This window comes from Pseudochaenichthys georgianus, chromosome 17 (assembly GCF_902827115.2).
Source record: "Pseudochaenichthys georgianus chromosome 17, fPseGeo1.2, whole genome shotgun sequence".
NCBI classification, from domain to species: domain Eukaryota; kingdom Metazoa; phylum Chordata; class Actinopteri; order Perciformes; family Channichthyidae; genus Pseudochaenichthys; species Pseudochaenichthys georgianus.
The window spans coordinates 28,315,237-28,338,521 of NC_047519.1; the positions used below are offsets into that span (position 1 = coordinate 28,315,237).

The following is a 23,285-nucleotide window of genomic DNA, read 5'->3' on the forward strand; positions in this document are numbered from 1 at the left end:
AGCGTCATAAGCGGCCGCTTAGGGTCCCGCAGCCACTAAGGGCCCCCTAGCAAAAAACAAAAACAATTTTTTTTTTATCTCAGTACACCGTCGCCGTGATAAGTATATTTAATTAATTTTAAAAAAGTCGACAATTCTCAAGTGGTGGCTCACACAGCAACCCCAGAGCCACCACTTGAGCCAGGTAAACAAGGTATGTAAATGTCAGTAAACTTCCAAGTTATGGGAACATGTAAGCAAAGCATAAATTACAGCTACGTTGACGTTACTTTGAATCGCGGGGGTAAGCTAAACCGTTAGCAAGTAGCTATAGCTAACCAGATATATTAAATAAACACTTTGTCATACAATCTAAATGTTATGTTTTTTAGCATTACCTGGTGATTTCAAAGAAAGCACTCTGGGAAATGTTGACTTACTGTTCGACATGAAGCTAGAAGCTACCTTACAGTACACAGTTGATCCTGAGTCCTTCAGTTAAAGTGTTTCGTAGTTAGCTTAGCTAAGCATCAACCTAGCACTGAAATATATGGATGTTATGTGACAGTATTTCTGAGAAAAAGTCAGCTGAAATGGTGGCATAGTTGCCACTGCTTTACGTGACGACAGCATGTTTGAACGTATTTGCAGCTGTAAATGTGGCTGTTTGGCCACTGACGTTGCCATAACAACACCTGAATTTAAATGTGCAACCTCTTTTTGCATGAAATTATAATTCTTCTGAATGATATTCCTATTGACAGCTAGTTTCTATGTGAACATTATGAGATGGACAGCCAGAAAGAATACATTAAAAACAGTTATGAAATACTATATGACAACACAAGAATACAGTTTAAAAGGGGAGTGATTTGTATAAAGAAAAATCTGTTTACAGTTCTGTTTCATATGGGTGTTGAGAGATGTATCCATAGATCTCTAAATGTTGCTTTCAAAGTGCACCAGATTGATGCTTTTAACTTAAATATAAAAAAAATCTTCCTGGGGGGGCATGCCCCCGGACCCCCCTAGAGGAGGTTAGGTCCACGGTGTTTACATGGTTATTTATACAATATGTGTGCTTATGCTAACATCATAAGACAACATTTGGTTCCGTGTTGTGTGTAGTGAGAACGCGCTAGAGTGAGGGGGGCCCCCAAGCCAAAGCTCGCTTAGGGCCCCCAAAAGTCTATGGCTGGCCCTGCATTTTACAACTATGCAACTTTTTTGTAAGTAAAATGTTTGCCTGTTAGAGAATATTTTCTTTGACAATAACTTCATGTTTTGGTAATCTCCAAATCTTATGCAATCAAATGCGTAGGAAGAGTAACTATTTTCAAGAGCAGACCTGCCAAAGGGTTCAGATTACTTTGCCTGAGTGATTGATTGTTTGCTAATTGATTTATGGTGCTCAATATGATATTTTTCAAAGTGATTAAAGGTTACTTCAACGGTTGCGAAATGGCCTACAGTTATAGTTGCGGATACATTTGCTTTCTTCACCGTGAACTGCAGATGAACTCATGGTTTAGGAGAAGTGATCGCTGTGTCTTCCAAAAGGCAAGACCAGACTGATATTTAACTTCAACAGACAATCTTTAACCAAAAATCGACTAAACATGAAGCCTTTTCTGCAATATACAATGCTTTTTTGACAGACAAAATCAAGACAGGCATGATGATTTATAGGGCATATTTTACAATCATATGTGAAAATCTGTAAAGTAACTCCAGTTTTCAGAAAGATGTAGTGGAACCAAAAGTACAATATTTGTCTCGGGAAGTTTGTAAATTCAAGAATAAAGTATAATGTTGAAATAGCTCACTCAGTATACTACTAAATATCTCATAACTCACATTTGAAACATTCTCGACCTTGGGAACAGCAGTTAGCAATTTCGAAATAAGGTCCACATGTGTTAAACTTGTTCCAGTGTCTGATATGTAGCTTGAGTACAATAATGGAGTAAATATACTTAGTTACTTTACATCGCTGCACAAAATAAATAATTTAAAAAAAGTCCACCGACAACATCTTATTTAGCGTTGGACTTTATACACTTCCATATGGGGCCAGTAACTGTTATCCTGCATCTGCTGGATTATACAAATTCAAGGTTTACTATACTGGAAATAAACTGTCACTGACTGATGGTAAACAAGTATTTGATTATATACAGGCCAGCTCATACTGACCTCAGTCTGCACAACCACTGACGATATGGTGTTTAAAACGCCCACTGTAGTGCCAATCATAAATTAAGGCAACTGGGAAGATTTATCTCTCTGAAACCTGAGAGTGAATTGTGAATCAGCTCAACTCTGTATGTATTGCCATATTACTCGCTCTCTTCCCCTCTCTCTCTTTCCTCTGCTGATGGGAGGAGCGCAGCGCAGCTCCTCTCTGTATAAGAAGTGTTGAGCGTTCAAGAAGGGATTTTACACAGCTACTCAGGAGAAACGAAATGATCTGCCCTGGAGCCGCAGCAAAATGCTGGATGGACACCTACTCCTGGGATGGTTATCGTTCACAGTCATAGTGTATCTTCTCAACTTGCCTGGACCAACCGCAGCTTATTTTGGGTAAGGACTAACAGACACTATAGTATGTCCATGATGCTGCTTTCATTGATTTGATTGGTTCCTAAAAGCAGGTAACAACTTTATATCTTTAACTTTAAACCCCACTGAAACAGTTCATTGAGGTGTCTTGAGAGATTCTGCAACTAAAAACATGCCTAACCAACTTTGATTTGTTTTATAAGTTGTTTTGATTGCATTCATATCAGCGGGTCAGCGAGGTGTCATTTGGCCGCGGTTGCGCAGCCCTCAGCGGCCTCGCAGCTGGTGGCTGCAGCAGGTTGTCAGCACATGATTTGGCCTCACTGGAGCTGCTGACAATTACATTTTTGTGTGACAAGCAGGGTCAGAGAGTATCTTAGAAAGTCCATTGACACAGCATCTATAACAGGTAGCTATGCGCAGCCTCGGCGTAATGTTGGCCGAGGAGAGCTCACCCCATTCTCTCCGTGACAATTGAGCCAGCGCCCAGTGTAATGTAACCCCTGGCGCGTTGAATGGCAGGTAGTGGTCGAGTGATTATTTTTGCTGAAACACTTGTAAAATCATATCCTTAGTCGACTCTGAAAACAACCGCGGAGTGAAAGGTGAGTGTATATGCCTCAGACTCCACAGCTGGTAACAATAAAGCAATCTGACTGAACTGGTGGCCGAAACGTCTGCTCAGCTTGCACAGAAAAATTCCCCCATCCAGCATAAACATCACCCAATTCTGGCAGGCTTTTTTCTCTCTTCTGCTGCCTCCATCAGCTTTAAAACACACTTGGAACACGTGTTAGGAAATGAAACCAACAAATTAAGGGTTTCATAAATCATGTCATATTCACAATAATGTTTAATTTAGGAAGAACACAGGGGTGTATATTTCAAAGTAAGTCATTCTCAGGAAACGCCTTGAATTTTTGGTGTAGCCCACTATGACCTCCACTTCAGAGTGCCTACTAATGCACTGAACTCCTGTTTGCCTGCTCCCATGAACTTGCACTTTTAATTTTCTTTTTACTGTTTTAGTTAAATACGACCATTACCCTGCAGGGAAGCAAAGGTAGTTCAAATGAAGTCAGGATGTTGTCAGGTGTGAGAGCAGCCATGTTTCACCTGTCTTCATCCCACAATCCCCCAAAAGACACCACATCTTTAAAAACTGACAGAACAAAATGTATTAAGGTGGCAGGTCAAACTAAAAGCCCAAGCAAGATCTTGGTGCTTTTCCGTAGTATCTACAAATATCCGTGTTGATGGGTGTTGTTACCGCTACCCTTGGATGAAAACAGTGCAGACGTGCTCAGAGACAAATTGCTGTGACTGTGCAGTGATGACAATCGAAGCCTTTCCAGCAGAGTCAAATTTATGATAGGTATGGGTGTTGTGCTGGATCCAGGAGTGTTAGTTGATCTGGGAAATGTTGTGAATCTGCAAGAGAGCACAGGAAGTGTCCCCTAAGGGCCCGTTAGACTTGTGTGTTAGACCTGTTGACCTTAACTCCTAGGGGCTGTATAGGCTTTCCTGATTTGGGGTAAGACTCTGTAAAGTTAAAAAAATATAAAAGAATAACAATGTTGGGAATTCTTGCTTTTTCTTCTAGATACCTGTCTGAATTAACCAGATTGTTGTAGTTGTGACACAGTTTGTAGCGCGTCTGAGTAAATGTTGTTCTCTTGGGTGTTGCACTGAGGTCTTGGCACATATCTGGGTGATGTAAACATGCTGTACAGCACCTGTAATAGCTTGTATGGTGGAAATATCACAGCCCTTCTCAGTAAAACGTCATCATCTGTAATGCTAACGCACATACCAAGTACTTTCTCTGTCTCTGTCTTCGGTTTCCGCTCCAAAGTTGCATTAGAAGGACAAATAAAACCCTCCTCTCTGTTTCTGTCTCCCTCCCTGTAGCAGTGTCACCCTTGGCAGGCAGTGTGTATTAAGGTTGACGTGCCAAATTGGCACTTACATCCGCCTTAATGGTCCTAATGGTAATGCATATTTACTTATTCAGTTAGCACTTGTTTTCAATTCTCTCTGTCAGTCTGTTCTCTTGCTGTGGCCTGTGTAGTGCAGCGAGACATGTGGTATTACGATACTCCAGATTTATTATTCCACGGCTCGCTGAGGAGGGAATATGAATGAGTGTCAGTGAATGATTTAGCCCTGCAGCTGAGGAACATGAAACATACTGAAAGAGCCTGCACAGGTGACACAGATACATAATGTGACTGCCCAGTGGCCAATTTCCCAGAAACCCGACACCAGTGACACTCCGGCAAAGTCCTGCTCGACTTTGGGACACACAAACACAAACCTGTTCAAATAAATATTCCATGAGCGTGAGGCATCCTAGGGCCTCTTGAGTACTGATTTACTCAAAATAGAGGGTCAATGTTGCATACCCAATTTCCAGAGTGCGGTGGAGCGTAAGTGTAACATAAACACAATCTCTCCTGCCCATAGTCTGCGCAGTCGAGGGTGGGGTGGGATTCCTGGCGTAGTCAAGCACCCGCTTAAATTGTCATCCTTTGCCACAAGAATGTGAGCACTCATTTTCTTTCCCTCAGCCTGTTGTGGCAGGTGCTGGTTCTGCTAAATCCGTTATCATTAGAGTTTGAATCAGAGATCTTGGATTAACTTTCGTTACCTGATTTAATAGGTTACAGCACCTTGATGAGATATTGTGTAATCTGTCAGAGAAGGAAGTCATTTGTTTTCTCAGTTGACCCTTCTGGGCTCAAAGGGCTCTCTGAGACAACTGTGTTGGTTTACATTTGAGTTTTGGTAAAGGCATGTCATTCTGTGGTCTTGTAAACTGTGCTGAATGCGAGTCCTAACACTTAGTCAAGAGTTTGTTTTTATTTAGTTCATGTGCGACATATACAGGAAGGTTGCCCACAGTCATGCAACTGCCTCTCTGATTTACCAATATAAGAAGCACCGCAACCACCGGAAGAAGCAAATATAGTGTTGCTCCTACTTGCTGTTTGATAACTGTAATATCCTTAAACCCTCCTATCATCAGTTTGTCCTGAAGGAGAGCTGATGCTCTTTCAGATGGTCTTATTGTTTTCAGCGCTCCATTAAGTCAGGCAGTATGCCAACAACAACATGGTAACAAATGGGATGTGTGTACATTTACTGAGGAGTGATTTTTCAGTTTGCAGCTGTACAAGGTTTTGTATCACAGTGCTGAATTAATTCCTGATGTGTATCAAACAGAAGTGCGTTTTAAAGTTTAAAGGAGCCATATTTCTTCAAGTTGTTTGAAGTTGTTTTTTAAGTGACTCCATGTAAACATTTCATTCGGTTCCCTCCTCTCTCTCCCCTCCTGTCTTCTGGTTGCCTGCCTCATGTGCGTGCCGGCATCACTACGGTGGTTTGTGGGGAGCTGCTGGGTGATTACCACTCATTAGGAGCAGCAGAGTTAGTGTGGGCTCAGACTGGCGATGCCTGGCAGACAGTGGTGGCGGGCGTCTCATTACCAGGCCTTAAGGACTGATTAGCCCTGACGTGCAGCAAGGGCGGGGAGCCCCGTTGATAGAGGGGTTTCCCAACTTCATAGGATATCCTGTGGCTACAGCCACACCTCAAAGGGTATCACTTTACTGTGAGCCAAGAAGATAGGATTCTCTCAGCTCTCGCGCTGTGACCATGTAGCGTGGTGAGATCACGCAAACCTGGAGGCTTAGATAACAGACCGCATGGCCTCTGAAAAGAGAGAGCTTTGTTTTCTTTATATTTTTGTTTGATACATCTGGATTTGAGCTAAGCCATGCTTTGCTTTCAGTGTTCTGCTCTATAACATCCCTCTTGAGAGGCCTGCTATTCCTGTGGATGCCACATGGTGGTGCAGCACCTTCTGAGAGTGCAGGATGGGCCTCAATCAGCACTTTGTAACCTTTTTGTGTAACAGTAGGAGAGTGGGAAATCAAATAAGAAAACATCAAATGTAAAGGCAGCCAAGTCTGTGTAAAAAAAATTCAGGAAGAGAAAAAGTTGATGTACGCTTAGATGTGGTCAACCTGCATGACATGTGCAAAGCAGAAATTCCCCTCTCTATATTACTTCTTCTCCTAACTAATGCACAGCCTACTGTTGATTCCAAAAATTGCAGTGATACACATATTGTTATGGAGGTTTCAGTGGTGCCTGTAGTGGGTTGTTATGGGGCTCATATTGTATAATACCATGGTTCTTCTGAATATTTTGAATATTTCTTGGTTTGGTAAGGCTTTTAAATTGTGCTTGGCTTGCTCACATCCTAAAAACAACAGTTTTGGTGTCATCAGCATGCAGAGAAAACCACAGCCGAGATATTTTTGATTTTAAAGGGCTGTCCCACCAGGCAGCTGTGCACGTCATTGGTGGATAGTCAGAAGATATGGTAGGGAAACTCCTGTTGAAGTGTTGTTGGTAACGCATGATGATTTTTACAGATGGAGCTGTAGACATGGGCAATTTGCAAAACAGGAAAACTAATATAGACTCAAGATACTTTTAGTGGTCAGGCATTGATGAGATGATGCTAGTTAGCGTAACCGCTATGTCCTGTGTTTTCCATCCTTGACCACAGGCGTTTTCTCTGGTTGGTTTGTGGGGATAGGAGAGACATGGCGCTTCACATGTGCCAAGATTAGTAGATTGACAACCCTTACTTAAGGCTTTAGCCTTATAAAATATCCGTGCATTTTTCGATGTCAACTTTCACAGTTTCAAACTTTCTACAGCCAACATTAATCTTTGTTTTTAATCTCACATTCCAGTTTTCAATGATTCATAATTTCATAAAGGATGAAAGGAAGTTGACCATACCTGTTCAAAACCGCATGTTTAGAATGTTACTGCACTTTTATCAGGACGTTCATCTTACATAAACACAATGATATAGAAGCCTGACCTGACGTACAGTATACTCAGGTACGGCATTCAATGTTTGCCAAATGGGTGTAATTGAATAGACTAAGGTTAGTCCCAAAAGGCATATTTATTCATATAGCCTGAGAACTAGTTTGAGAATGGACGTAGTCAGATGAACACTGACTGTAATGCGCAGTACTTTTTCTACACGGTGAAAATGGCCCCATTTGCATGAAATGGTTGCTGCAGCTTAACTCATCAGTCAGTTGTAAAGATTAAAACTCTTTCACTCCAGGCGATAAATGAGCTGTGTGTACATGCACAGAAACGCATGCTACTGGGGAATATTTGTAAGATGAGTCAAATTAACATACATTTCCGTCTTTGGCTTGCAAATGACTGTCAGTGTTTGAGCTTGAATAATTCAGATTTAAAAACAATGACATATTGCACTTTTGTTTTGCATTTGGGTTCTGTAGGTCTTGTAGGAAACAACTAATCTTTCAGAAGAGTAAATAACCGCTAATGAACTCAGCCACTGTATTTACTGAGGCATAAGTGATTCAAAACACCAAGTATTTGTTTTGGATTTTGTGGTTTGACTTTGCATGCTCGGTTTATTCAAGGAGTGCCTTTAGCGCAGTGCATAAGGAATTAACAAACCTGATATTTCCATTGAACACTTGAAATTGTCTGCTTAACAGTTCGTAGTCAAACTAACAGTCTCTCGCCAAATTACCATAGTCTGGGTCTTGTGTCTGCATGTGCGAACCGGTGAGAGCTAAGTACAGTATGTGTGCCTGAACGTGTTTGGTGCGTCGGTGCGCTGGTACAGGGCTGCTCTGTGCCATGGTGTAGGCTAGAACAGGGGAGTCATGCGGACACTGCTGCACGCCCAATCTGTGCCAGTCACACAGTGACTATAACTGAGCTGCTGACCTTAGAAGCCTTGAGTTCTCACATAGCAGTTAAACCTCTTACCATGCCCCACACTCCCATTCCCAAACCCAAGTCCCGTAGTCCTACTGCTTAGCTACCAGCGCTCGCATTAACAGCTGCGGATTAAAAATTAGGCTCAACAGTAACTTTTCCCCTTTTTTTTATGAATTGAAACAAAAATATTTTAGAGTGGTGCAACTTTTTGAGAGGAAAAGCTAACTGAGAATACATTGACTTAAAATCAAATAAGCCTGATGCATCGTCATTCACATTTAAAATATCAAGAGAGTTGAGCAGGAAGTCTACCCAATCAGTCAATTAGTGGGAGTACTCTGACACAATTTATGTGGGTTGTAAATGACCAGAAGGGACAGCAGATGATATAACATTGGTCATATCCTGTGAAGTCATTCAAGATAGTGGACTTCCCCCCCTCACACTGTGAATAGCTGTGCTTCTAGACGTTGCATAGCATCCCCACTATGCAGAAAGGCTCATTACTCAACTAATAATGACTTACTAAGTCCCAGGCCAGTACCACTTTGTTTTCAAAGTCCTTTTGTCATGTTACTGTACTGTGTCAGTCACAGCTTGTTAGGAGTAGTCACAACACCCAGTGCTTTCAACCAGTGACTCATCTTATCTTAGTCTCATACATAACCATTTACTCTTTCCCTTATTTCTGTTTTTAAAGACTTGGGCAACTAACGGTGTCACTTCAGCTGTTGGGGAGAAATGATATGAGTCCTGTGCAGGATTGTGTCTCTTGTAAACGTCTTGGAGGTGGACAATAGCCTGGAAACTCCATGTACCGGAGAGTCATTTGACACTGATTCATGGTTTCTTCAATTATTCAAGTTTAAGCTGTGGAGCACATCGTCAGCTATAGTTAGAGTGGGCCAGAGGGAAAACACCACACACACTCACATTCCTACAACCTCTGGCATAGCCTGCGCTGTGATACACCAGATGGGACTTGGGCAGGGTGGTCTGAAGTTCATCCAACATTTCTGAGAAAAGCAGACACTTTTTTCTACCAAAAAAGAGCATTTTAAACACTGAGGCAGGAGTAAATTGTAAAATAGAAAAAAGGAGATCTGCACTGGCGGGTTTAATCTCCTACAAAAACAAAATGTTTGATTTTTAAAGATATGAACAGAGTAATCTCAGGTGAGCACGGTAGTTTGTCTTCATGACAGCTGAACTGTTCCAGGACACATGTTCATGTCTGTCATTGTCTTGCGCAGGTTACGTCCCAGACAGCTGTGGTTTTGTCTACAGGAGGCTTTGTTTTGAGCCAACAGCTGGACAGAATGATTGGCATTCGTTTAGAGTAATTGACCAGTGGGAAAAGGGAAAGTTTGGAGACGAGGGAAAAAGAAGGAGAAGGAGAAGGAGGAGGGGGGTAAGTTGTGATCTAGGAGACACCAGACCACACAACCTGCAAGTTCAGGCTGATGGAGAAGCTGTGGCTTTTTTGCTTTTCTGCCTGGGCGCGTTCAGCCACGACTGACTCCTGTGGGTGTTGACTTAAGGTAGTAAGTGCCTATATGCAAGTGCACATGCACACAGGCACACACATGTCTATCTTGTAACTATATACACAAATGAAGCCAGCAACTGTAGAGTGAAGATGATAAACAGACACTGGTTGACAATCGCCAACAACTCTTTTCTGTTTTCTTATTTCAAAATCTGAAAAATAGCAATCTGCCAGAAAAATGTTTGCTTTGGTAACTTGGCGTACTATTTTCAAAATGTTCGCTCGACACAGTATGTCAGTGATCGTACACAAGTTAGTGCTGTGTGGATGGCTTTATCCTCCTGAGATTAATCTATACCACATGGACTGAGCTGCCTTTACATTGTTTATGTTTGTGTGAGTCAATGGATAACAGCAGCGCACAAAGTCATGCGTGTTTGTACCCTGTACACATAGCAGACCAGCATTTAGGCCATAACAAGCAAACATAAGAGATACTATGTTCTAGGTACTATTACACCATCTTACCATACATACATAACTTACATACCAAACCAGAGAAGGACGAGCAGATTTACCAGCTGGGGGTCACTGCAGGCCTGTAATGTAAAGCCGGAGAGGTAGTGCTGATGGCGAACTTTAGCGCTAGTCAATGATTTCCTCTGAGGCTCCACGGTGTGAAACGAGCCGTTTTCCCTCAACCCACTGCATTGGAAAATGTATATAAAGTAAATGTCATGGGCAATGGGAGGTGCTGAAAGGGAGAGAGAAAGGACTAAACAAATGGCGGTGTTACTAAGTGAAAGACAGTGGAGGAGGCGCTGCGTGAGAGTGGGTCAGTGTTGTCTGTGAGGAGTGTGTAGAGGCAAGTGTGTAAATGGAAAAGGCAAAGCTGAGCAAACATCAGCAAGAATCCGACCTCACATAGGATAATAATGACTTTTATATGTTGGTGTTGTATTCCACGTGTGATTGGTGTTGCCGTGCCAACACCGTAAACAACACGAAAAACGCCTACAGAAAATGGTCCATGATGTGAAAACACAGAGTTACATGATTTTACTTTCTAATTCAGTGTGACAGTGATAGCATGCAAGTCACTTTTGGCTATGTTTGTGTTGCTTCTATTATTGCACGCTTTTTAAAAGGGTTTATAAGATGCAACCAATCCCTGCCTTAGACCTTGGTAGTAGATAATTCTTTATATATTAATTATCAGACAAATGTAGCATTGCCAGGCCGGGATACATTACGTTTTCTATTTGGCCTTTTATATTTTGAGCAATAACGCTCTGATTGTGCCTATATACATCTTTTGAAATGGGTCAAATGTTTGGACAGAACCACCTTATTTAAGACGTTGCCAGGAGCTCCTTTACTGTTTTTCTGACATTTAATAACCCACAATGAGTCAATTCATGGAAAGCTATAGTAAATAATTGATTAACCCTTATTATAGCCATTTGTAACAATAAATTATTCATAATTAGAAAGCGGTACCCTATATTTAAAAGAGAGTTGTTAAAAATGACGTTTGTCTTTCCCCGTTTCCCGTAAACGTACTCATCGTGATGGAAAACTCACAAATTAATGTCGTAATCAAGGAAAATGTAGGCTTGTCTGGTGGAGTACGGAAATAATACATCTCTAAAGTCTCTCATGACACACATTATATCCTTTTGACCGAAGATTTCAAGTTCAGATTTGTAATGATTTGAGATTCAGCCCCTGTGCTGTCTTTTCCTCTCAGTGAGTTGAATGAGTTCATTTCTCAGCAAACAGCAGAGAGATATTTCATTTTTTTCTGCTAATCACCATATTGGAATGTGTGGCCTTTTGTGTGACAGCAGGGGACATGGAAAATATGATCTTTACATTCCAATAATGTTGAATTCAAGAGGAATGATTGACGTGAACCCTGCTTTTAATCAATGAAATCAGTGTACATCTGTGATACTATTTGATTGCACAAAAGCGAGTCATGGCCAGTAGTTTATTCTCTGGAGAAACATATGTAGTGTTTCTCCGCTCTCAAATCTCTTCCCTCCATGCTTTGCCTCCAAGCTGTCTTTGCAACTAGAAATATGCAAGCCGCAAACACGGTAGCACTGAGATCAGTGTCATGTCCTCTTTGGCCTCCCTCCAGCTCCTCTCAGACCATCTTCTTGTCTTTAACAGGCGGACGTCACACAGAGAGTTAAGGCCTGTCACTCTAATGGTCTCTTGTTTTGGCAGGCGTTTGTGCTTTTGGAAGATCTGACGCTGATATGAGTTATTATGCATGCCTTACCAAGGAATGTGCACATCATGCTGGTGGTATTGAGTAAATAAGAACACCATTTGTTGGTTGGATCTATTTGCTAACTTTAATACACGTGTCAATTGTTTTTTTGAAGTTGCAGACGTGTAATAGCACACTGGCTCCTGGTTTGAATTTACAATATTTCACATGGTTTTTAATTTCCCACTGGTGTTTCAAATTAACTTGGGCAGGTACTCCACGTGGCGCCATCATTCAATCCCTGACTGCTTGCTTGCCATAGAACGTGCTTGTTGTGGAACGGTTGTCAGTCATATGTTACATACCGGGTCAGCTGGAACTGTTTCTTTTGGCCCTTTGAATATGTTTTCTTGGCATTTTTGGCAACGTGGATTTTAACAAAGCATCAGACACGTAAGAGGAACATGATATTCACAGCGAGACAATTTCGTGCATTGGGTACGCTACGCGCTGTACTGTACGCCTCAAAGCATACATTTTTTTGTTGGGAGAGCAATCTCTGTCAAGACGCAGCTTGCCAGGTTTCCATTTGAAAATGCATAGCTGTCAGACAAGTAAAGGAAAGGCAAACACACTTTGTAAAAAGGAAACCATTTGACCCAATGTGAAAGCAAATCCTGATCCTTCTTGATTTGACTGCTTGGATTTTTAACCAGGCCGTGAGTGTATCTTAAAGACAATATCACATACCATATGTGAACTATTATGTCCATTGTCTCGAGGGGAAACATTTCAGTCAGTTGTTGGACTTATTAAAACATGCTCATGTTGAAGATCTCCTGTGACCTTCTGCTAGAGGCTGAAGTGAATATGAGTGGTGTCAGAATCCTCTCAGAAAAACAATAATGAAGTCAAAAATGTAAGTAATGTAGATCACTTATCAACAGTTCTGCTGCATTAACTAAACTGGTGTGGACATCCAGCAGGTGCTCTGCACAAACACATTTTCTTTCACAGTGGTTGCTCAATCCAACCATGAGGCAGATGTCCTGTTTATTGTTGTTTCAATCTTTTTACATTCACAAAAGGATTTCAACAACGTATTTCGTTGGCTTTATCACTTCTTTTATCTATGAAATGTATCTGTAGATACACTAGTAAAATGTTGTGCTTCGATTATTATTTTTCTTTTTAAAAAGATAAAAATTGAACACTTTATTATAAAAAAGGAAAAAGTAGAAGTCCATAATTTTTTATTAGTTCAGCATTAGATAATGTGTCCATCCATACACAAAAGTGTTCTTTTAGTGTCTGTCTGCAAAGGCACGTTGGCTAGATGTCGTGTGCTTTTGTGAGTTCTGTAAATCCATTTATTCTTCAGTTTCACTTTACGGGTGTTAAGGAGGCCAGAAATTCCACATAATGAACAACTACGTTGCCAATCCTGTCAGATGGTGTGACCAAAATGGTCACAGGCTGACAGTCATGTCCCCTGTGTGTGTTTATGAAAGTAATGCTCTGCTCTCCCCATCACAACCTCAGAACGTTGGTCGTCGGTTTTGCCAGCTATGTGGCAGTTCTCGCTTTGTGTGTTTTATATACGCTTCCCTTAAATAAACTGACGAAAGGAGTCTAGCAAGTCTACCACATGTTCTCCATACCGTGTTTAGAACTGAATCTCCTGCTTGTTATATTTCAAATGGGTCGCAGCTTTAAGGTCCTGAATACTGCACTTTTGTTATGGGGCTTCTATAATGAGTGTAAATCCTGCTGTGTGATCATGTTTAAATCGATACAACACTGCTGTGAGTGACATCCCCCCCCTTAGGACACGATATAAATATTAAACCAAGTATTCGCTGGTCGCTGGCTACTGTTTCACATGCTTGTGGTATGACTGTCACGTTCGCCGCGTGCCATTGTTTAGAACATGTCCCCACACAAACTGAATGCTTTCTTACGTATAAAATGTATAATCTCAATCCTAAATTCTCAACACATTAGGTAGCGAGCTGCTAGTCTTTGACTTCATTACTGTGTGAGGTCTAAAACGGGGACAAAACGGTGTCAGGAACCTCTTATGAAAAGTAAGAACTCATCCACCTCTTTGGAGAATTTGCTCTATACACAGACACGCCTGTGCTGGAGGTTGATCTCAATCTCGAGCAAATGCTGATTTCCCCTGAACATTAACCACTGAACAGCGGAAATCATTTGAACATTAACCAAACTTCTGAGTATTATATGCCCCAGCTGTTTATGTAGTAAATCTTTGCAACTCTTATTGTTTATCCAGGAAGGTCAGCATCCTTTTATCAAGATGAATCCACCCCCTCTCTGTGCAGAGTGTTAACTGAGTGCCTCTGTGATCTTTCCCTCCAGGTTGACAGGTAATGAACCGTTTTCTAACCTGCCACTGAACTCTCTACCAGAGGAGAACGTGGGCAGGGCCCACTACAAGCTGTGCGACCGGCTCAAACTGGAGAAGAAGCAGCGCAGGATGTGCAGACGAGACCCGGGCGTGGCAGAGACCCTGAGAGAGGCCATCACCATGAGCGCCCAAGAATGCCATTACCAATTTCGCTTTGAGAGGTGGAACTGCCCCTTAGAGGGACGCCACCGAGCCAACATACTGAAGAGAGGTATATATGCCCTTTCCTTCTCTTTTTGAACTTGTAAAACAAACTTTGTCTCTCATAAATATTGCACAACTAGAAAAACAACTGAAGTATCTTTGTATTTTACATTCCTGTGCTTAAAATGTAAAAACGGAAGTTGCACTAGAATCTTTTTTTTTTGTCCTGCCTCTCATTTGTTAATGTGCAACGTGTCTTTTCCAGGATTTAAAGAGACAGCCTTCTTGTACGCCATCTCCTCGGCCGGACTAACCCATGCGATGGCAAAAGCTTGCAGCGCAGGACGCATGGAGCGCTGCACGTGTGACGAGGCCCCGGACCTGGAGAACCGCAAGGCGTGGCAATGGGGAGGCTGCGGAGACAACATCAAATATGCAAACAAGTTTGTTAGGGATTTCCTGGGCAAACGCTCCAATAAGGACCTGCGCGCACGTGTGGACATGCACAACACAAATGTGGGCATTAAGGTAAGCTGGTGATTTAGCAGTGGTATATTGTCTTATGTGGCTCTGAAGAAGGCTTACTTAAAAAGAGAATTAAGAGACAGTTTTTGTATCATCGATGAGTAAAATGTCTAGGTGTTATCTGAAAGTGGTCACCCATTGAACTCATGAAATATCTTAGCCTCTGCTTCATTGATTTTGACTGTTCTTCCTATCTTCCTATCTTCCTATCTTCCTATCTTCCCAAAACTGTGTTTAAGGGAGTTAACATTCAAAGGAAACGATACAAAATACGTTTGTTAACAGATGTTCACCAACAGTACTCCTTTTTTGCCTTTTTATTAAAGTCATAATCTGAAATGTAATATACCATACCCATGAGGCAAACCAGGACAAATGGGATCAGAGTTTATTCGGAGTCACAGATAGTATTCAAACAAACTCACACAAATCATTTTAATGGTGGGAAAACTGTGATAACGTAATACAGACAAATCAGTCAAGTTAAATGTATCTCCTAGAAACTTGGAAAAAAGATAAACTGATTAGATTATTGCCACTTTAATATTGGTGAATACTCAAAGTGCTATAGTTGGTCAATATTTGGTTTCCCTCCTAGATTACAGAGTGTAGGTGACTCACATTTGTGCTTTGGCAACATTCTTTAATTGTTGGTGATAAGCAAATATGCAAACATTTTCATCTTGGAAGTGTTTTTAATAGTAAAATAAAAAAGTAGTGAATGGTTTTAGTTTGTCATGCCAAAGCAAACTTAAGGTCTGGAATCTGTTGCTTTTTCTCATATTGTAGCCATTTTCCTTTTGGTTTCAAATTGAGTTATAGCAGAGGCACACTTCCCAAATGTTAGCAGATACAAAACTCTCCTCAAAGCCAAAGCAGGCTCTTCCTTTTCTGCTCGGCACTCCAAAATCCCTCTCTGAGGAGATTTCATTTGTGATAAAAAGATTTACAACGTTGTTTTTGCTCCTTTTTTTCGTGGTGATTTGCACATGTCGTGAGGTACACCACAGTCGTTCGGGATGAATTCCCAAACGGAGGACAGAGCTGGAATGTGCTAGCCTCTGCATCCCCCCCGACATTAAAAAGCTGACCTATCAAATTTTCTTGACCTGCTGGTGTGATGAATATGCGCTTCCTGTTCCCGATCTCTTTCACAGTCTGAGAAAAACGAACTGTAGATGCTATCCAAACTGCTAAGACAATGTGTTATTGTCATTGATTTTCGCACACACACTGCTTTTATTCTGTGGTTGATGCTGAAGGGAACTTTGGCTGACCACTAAGAGGTCAAGTTGTGTTAAAGTAACGTGCTTGTGGTCACTTTTGCTCGAAATGCCCATGTTTCACTTGCAATTATGTACAATTTTATATTGAGAGGACTTTTTCTACTATTATTTTTATTTGTAACTGTTTGCATGACCCTAGTTTATTATATAATTACAACTCTAGAAGATTTGGTTTATCAACTCCATGGCTGTCCGAATTGGTTGTCTACGAGAGTGTTTCTCATAAAATCCTCCCATCACTTATACTGATTACTATTATTGACTTGGATCAAAATGTCGGTTATGATAACAACAATCCAGCTTCCCAATCCCAGGTATTATTCTTTGGCTCTTTGATATGGAGGCTAAGACAAAGTGTAACATTGTTCTCCTTTTGAATTATAATAATAATTGTTCACATGCAATATGTGAAGCCTTTGCTTTCCCGTCTGAACATGATATCAAACAGAGCAGTGAATGTAATATTGATAGTAATCATTGTCCATGGTGACATTACCCCCAAACCACGGCAGTCTAATTGTCAGCATCTTTGGGTAATTTGGCTCTTTTAAATTCTGCTACCCAAAAAAAGGCTCATTAAATGACATAGCATGCTTTAATGTTTCATGCCCGTTAACAATATGTCATTGTTTCTGAACCAGATAACCAAGGGAAACATCACTTGCAAATGCCACGGTGTCTCCGGCTCCTGCACCGTCCGGACCTGCTGGAGGCAGCTGCTGCCCTTCCACGAGATTGGCGCAAACCTGAAGCTGCTCTACGAGAACGGCAGTAAGGTCGGCAGCTCCACCAATGAGGCCACAGGGGAGGGAGAGATAGCCACAGGTCGGAGACAACAGCAGCAGCAGCAGCAGCAGCAGCAGCAGCAGGAGCAGGAGCAGCCGCAGCCGCAGCCGCAGCTGCAGCTGCAGCCGCAACAGCCGCCGCCGCCGCCGCCGCCGCCTCCACCTCTGCCTGGCCCGAACGATCAGATCCCTCGCACGATGACCTTGCTTCACATTGAGGACTCGCCCAGTTTTTGTAGACCCAGCAAGTACTCATCAGGCACAGCGGCCCGTACGTGCTACAAAGACAATAACTGCGACGCTATCTGCTGCGGTCGAGGCCATAACACTCAAAGTAGGGAGGTGACTCGGCCCTGCCAGTGCCAGGTGCGCTGGTGCTGCTATGTCGAATGCAAGCAGTGCACGCAGAGAGAAGAGGTCTATACCTGCAAAGGGTAAACCTGTGACCTGTCAGCCCCTATGATCAGCAAGTAAAGATGGTGGTGTTGAAAAGGAGTGGCTGATTTGTTCTCAAACAAGGTTTTGCTCACACTGTCGGAACAATGTCCTGCTAACAAAAAAGGAGCAAGCCGATGGAGAAGCAATTAGCACTTTGAGGGATTTCTGTGGGTTTGGTTACAGAGGTCCTTTGCAGATCAAAATGACCTTCTCAGACAACTGGGTCAACATCTCAAGCTTTTTTTATATATCACGGCTTGCCTTGAAGAGAAAAGCTTTTTATTTCCTAAAATCAAATTGCATCTTTTCACAAGAAAACAGAGATTAGCATCCAGTAAATGAGGATCCAACACAAGGACAGTAACCCCAACAGACTGGTTTCTGGGGTTTTGCCCAAAGATGAAATGTGTGTGTGTGTGTCTGTTTGTCAATCTTTACATGTGTGTGTGTTTGTACGTGAGCATGTGATAGATATTGAGGTGGGAGGGGGGTTCGAATGACGACTTTTATGGCAATAGAAACCATATTCAGAGACTGCTAAAAAAAAAAAAAAAGACAGGGTGTAAGATTTACTCTACACGCACATATTTACACTCACACACATTGTGTGTTTGCATATGTATGTACATAAATGAAGTTATATTGTAATGATATTATACAAGCCACTTATCTAACTATGTTAAAACAAACCACTAACCACACAAATGTTATGTTGTTTGTGTGTTCTCGCTCGTTCTTCTTCTTGATTCATGTTGACAAGGCCCTTTGGAAAGCAGCACACTTTGTCCTTCGCTGTGGATAATTTATAGATCCTTTTAGACTACTTCTTCACAGGAGAAAAAAATCATTTCAATTTCTTTGTCGTAATATAATATGAAGATGTCAGTAAATGCATTAACAGAAAATAACTAAACCAGTCAGTTTAGGCTATTCTCGGCCTTGAGCAAACCAATGTTCAGGGAATAACTTAGACCACTAAAACTATTGTGATAAAATAGGAAAGAATTATTCCAAAAACATATAATTTCCAAGTTGGAGATGACAGTGGCCTTATTATATTATTATAGCCAATGCAACAGGGGACCAGCAAACGGTCGGCGCGTGACTCACATCAGAAATTGTTGAGCTGTGCGGAGCTTAAATCCATTTCTTTTATTTAACGTTTTATTCCTTGAAGTTGTAAAGAAAACTGCGGAAAACTGGAGGATTGTTGCCCCCTGCCATGTCACAACCTTCTGTGTTCTTGCCGTGATTTGATTGAGCCATATTCAACACATAGATCTGCAGCACGTCCAGTGGGAGCTGCATCGGTCTAAAACAATGAGGGGCAACTGAGACATAAATCTAACTTGACGTCTCCGCAGGGTTGCTCAAGTGAAGATAAATAAGTCTCATTGCTTATATAAATATATTTTCTATATGACTTATATTTGTGTAATGTTCAGCCAATGAATGCCTAAATGCAAACATTGGGGTTTTGCAAATCAGCAATCTTTTCTCTGAAGTGAGTAAAGTTCTTAATAAATACAACTTGATATGTTTTTTTATATTGTTGCTTGGCACAAAGTGACACGGTTGACACAATGCAGCATACTGAACCCTGCCATACAACTACAGTGACAATTTAGGTCAATAGATTGACAATTGGGAAATACTCTTATTTACTTTCTTGCTGAGAGTTAGTAATTGATACTGGTCTCATGCTTAAGGGCACAGCTAGCTGGTTAGCTTAGTTCAGCATTACATCTGGAAGCACAATACATAACATTGTAATCAGTGAACTTTAGAAATGCTGTTTGGTAGATTTTGTTACCTGCACACAGAGCCAGGCGAGCCTTTTCTCCCTGTTGTCAGTCTTTAAGCTAAGCTAAAATAAAATTAGCTAACTGGTGGTAGTTTCATATTGGCTTGACATATGTGACAGTAGTATTGATCTTCTCATCTAACTCTCAGCTAAAATGCAGAATAGCTTATTTTCCAAAATGTCAAAACTATTGCTTTACCATACTATCAAAGGTTTAATTACATGAGAAATGTTTCTGAACACACAAACAATGCAGACAATAACATTTCATTGTATTCTCAGCACTTCTGAGAACATTACGTTATATACTATAAGATATGCCTTGGTGTGAATTAACTACTGAGTGAGGGACCCAGCTTTGTATTATAGCGCCATTTACGCACTGAAGCCCCAAAGCCCTTTAAAGTATTTTAAGATCTGTATTTATGGATACAGCGCAGTGCAGATTTGTTTTTCTTTTCTTTAAATTGTAAATAGTAACGGATTCTTCTCCTGTGGTATAATGACAAAAGTGAGGCACATGTTCAACTCTCACAAGCAACTGAAACTGAAATTGGTAGCATTAAGAAACGTTAGGGTGAGACTTTTGTGGAAAAACACACAGCTGCTCTAACAAGACGATTACAGATTGTAATCAACGATGCAGCACCACGACAAACACTTACAAGTAGCTTTTACTTTTAAGAGATGGTTAAGTCTTTAAAAATTATAACCAGAATTTTTAAGAAATTAAAGCATAGTCCTTGACATGCTTTATGAAGAAGGCCTGGCATGGAATATTTGTTCGGAGGAGATGAATTCCAAGCATTTTGATATGAGGAGGCATGCCAAATAAAGACTGGTCAAAACATATACATAGAACTTTGCACGCTATATGGAAACCATAATAGCTATGCTGAGACCTGAAGCACAAATGCCTGCTTCCCACAGCATTCGGTGTGTGCGTTGTCCACACTCCTTCGCCTAAACACACTGAGGTTCTCCACTATCGAGCAGATTCAAAACAGGCATGACAGGAATACCAAATGCACACCGAGTGCATTTTTGTTTGTTTATAGATTGTACATAGGCCCAAAACATTTCGCCCAAAAAAAAGGAGCATGATGCAGCAGCCAGTTGGGCAGTCATCCATATTCTCAAATCCAAAACTCTGCACTGTTGAGTCGTCAGTGGGTCATGTACAAAATTCAGTTTTGTAGAAAAAAAAAAAAAGATAAATTATTTTTAAATATATTATGAGCATGTGTTTAGTGTAAATAACGTCAAAGTCTAAATTGATTTTATATCTTGTATTTTTTACTCTGTTTTTCCTTTGGGTGTTTGTTCCTAATTTGGGGTTGAGGCTTTGAGAAGCAGTGTATACTTTGAACATATTGCATTTCATATCTCATAATTCGCTGTTATCTAAGCACTAACAAATCCTAACAAATTTAGAAATAAACTCACTTTAGCCGTCTTTTATTCATGCGCACGATCATGACACAGTTTTGAGAGTATTCAAACACAATCACAGTCATCAACAATATCTTTTTTATAGGATTAAATCTGTTTGTATAATCAACTATTTTTGTGAAAGTACTTTGTAATGTCGGCCATCAACATACAATGCATTATAAACTCATGATTGCATCGTCGTGGACTAGTTCATACAACCTTTGGATCACTTTGCATCTACATGTACTTTTTGTTAGGATTTGTACTGTGCTTGTAAAATACATCAACCATGTATTGCTCTTTGTGATGATACTACACCAGCAAAGCTTCATCCATGTTCACTTATTCATGTCTTATGGGAACCCTAAATTATTTTCCTCTACCTCATGTGTATAGCTTGTAGGTATAAACAGATCACAAATGACTGGTAAGAATGTATTTAAGTTATTTAACATCTTTGTATAACAAAGGCGAACAAAATCTGAAATAATAAATGAATTTTTAAATTATTATGTGTGGTTTCATTCATTTGTAGTGCTTTGGAGGCATTTAGTTTTATGAGTCAATGACCGTCATAAATGTGATATCATAATACTAGGTTTTTATTGATGATTTTAAAATGGTTTGGTTTGGCAAAGCTTGTGCTTATCCAAGTTTAATTGATTGTTTTTGATTAAAAAAAACTTAGTCAAACTGCATGCCCATATCTAAATGTAAGGTTTTGCTTAATTTGTCTACTTACGATTAGGATTTGGATTGAAAACGCAATAAAAAAAAAAACTAATTTACTTTGCTTATTTTGGCATTTTTCTTCAATATTTAGTTGATAGACTAAATGATCAATAATTATCTAGGTACAGCCCTTCAGAGGCACACTTCTGCAAACATAGACGGTATGCTGACAACAACTCAGAGACTTTACTAAACAGATTTACATTACTACGCTCATTATGGAGCTTTAGATTGTATCACGGGCTTAAGTTTGATAAATTGTCATTCACAATCCCCTATTGTTTCAATTTATATTGACCTTAAAGTGATAAAGTCGAAAGCTCCTGGAAAAGCAAGTTAGTTAAACTTGAGTTGAGGTTGTTTTGTCCAAAGCTTCAAGAGGCTGATCCTCTTGCTGTGGTCCTGTGTCTTGGATCCTCTATCCTGAGTTCTGGATTAAGTCGTGGACTTCGGGTCGTGGCTGAACCTGTCTCTGCGGTCCTGCCTTGGGTCTCGTCATGCTGCTTCCCTGATGGCTTCCACAGGATTGTAGCTGACATCCTCGTGGATTCATCTTCTTATTACAGACACATGCATTTCCTAACATTCGGTCTATATGCTGTAAAATGTATTATCTCTTCGATTTACACACGGCATCTATTGCACGTCTGTCCGTCCTGGGAGAGGGATACCTCCTCTGTTGCTCTCCCTGAGGTTTCTCCCATGTTCTCCTTAAACTGTGGGTTTTCTCTGGAAGTTTTTCCTTGTACGATGTGAGGGTCTAAGGATAGAGGGTGTCGTTTTTCTCATACTGATACTCTGAACAATCTGTGCTGTTGTATTTGCTGTAAAGTGTCTCTACTGTAGGCTATTTTTATTTTATGTACAGCACTTTGGCTCGACCAAAAATCGTTTATAAATGTGCTATATAAATAAAACTTGATTTGATTTGATAAATTGAACAAATTAAAACACTTTGTGTACTTGATATTATTCATACATATTCTACAGGCAAAAACAGGCACAAAACCATAAAAAAACACGGCCATTTAGGGGTTTTCCCCTTTGCTACAGCAGCAATTATGACCAGAAAGCCTCCTGTTTAAATCCGTGAACTGGCTGGGAAAAGGTCTGCATCTCATTTTTTGATAGTGACTGCAGCAAAAACGCCTGCCTTCTATGTAATCAGACGTCATTGTTGAGGTTAAGTGTTTATGGGAACCTGATCCAGACGTTCTTGGATTTTCACAGTTTCATGCAGGATCAACCTAACTTTGCTATTACTTTTTATATTGATTTAGTGTAAACTGATTAGCAAGGCCCCTGTCATATTACACTGCACAGTACCATGGCTGAGATGTTTTAGTTCAACGTCAAAGTAACTCATTAGTGCAACATTTCTGTTTTGGTTTTGCAGCGTAGGGATGTACGTATGTGCCGGAGAATTACCCTGCTGAACAGATATTATTTCAACAGGCTCTATTCCCTCAACAGATGACTGGAGATTTCAGGGAGTTTTCTCTCTCAACAATGTTGCAAATGTCTTGCGGCCTCATCATACAAACTCTAAAGCTCGACTAATCCAGGAAAAAGGGGCTTTGTGATCCGGTGCTGTGAATAGGAACTTCACATCCTGTTGAGAAAACAACACACAATTATGGTGTATATCTGTTCTAATAC

The 23,285-nt window shown here is 40.7% G+C and overlaps 1 protein-coding gene across 1 annotated transcript; it reads left to right on the forward strand.

Moving 5' to 3' along the window:
• The first annotated feature begins 2,425 nt into the window (after positions 1 to 2,425).
• Positions 2,426 to 21,404, forward strand: wnt9a (wingless-type MMTV integration site family, member 9A). The gene is made up of 4 exons (XM_034105273.1): positions 2,426 to 2,562; positions 14,430 to 14,689; positions 14,888 to 15,150; positions 17,075 to 21,404. The coding sequence occupies exons 1-4, from the start codon at positions 2,471 to 2,473 to the stop codon at positions 17,654 to 17,656; spliced, it is 1,197 nt and encodes a 398-aa protein (XP_033961164.1). The 5' UTR covers positions 2,426 to 2,470; the 3' UTR covers positions 17,657 to 21,404.
• The last annotated feature ends 1,881 nt before the right edge of the window (positions 21,405 to 23,285 follow it).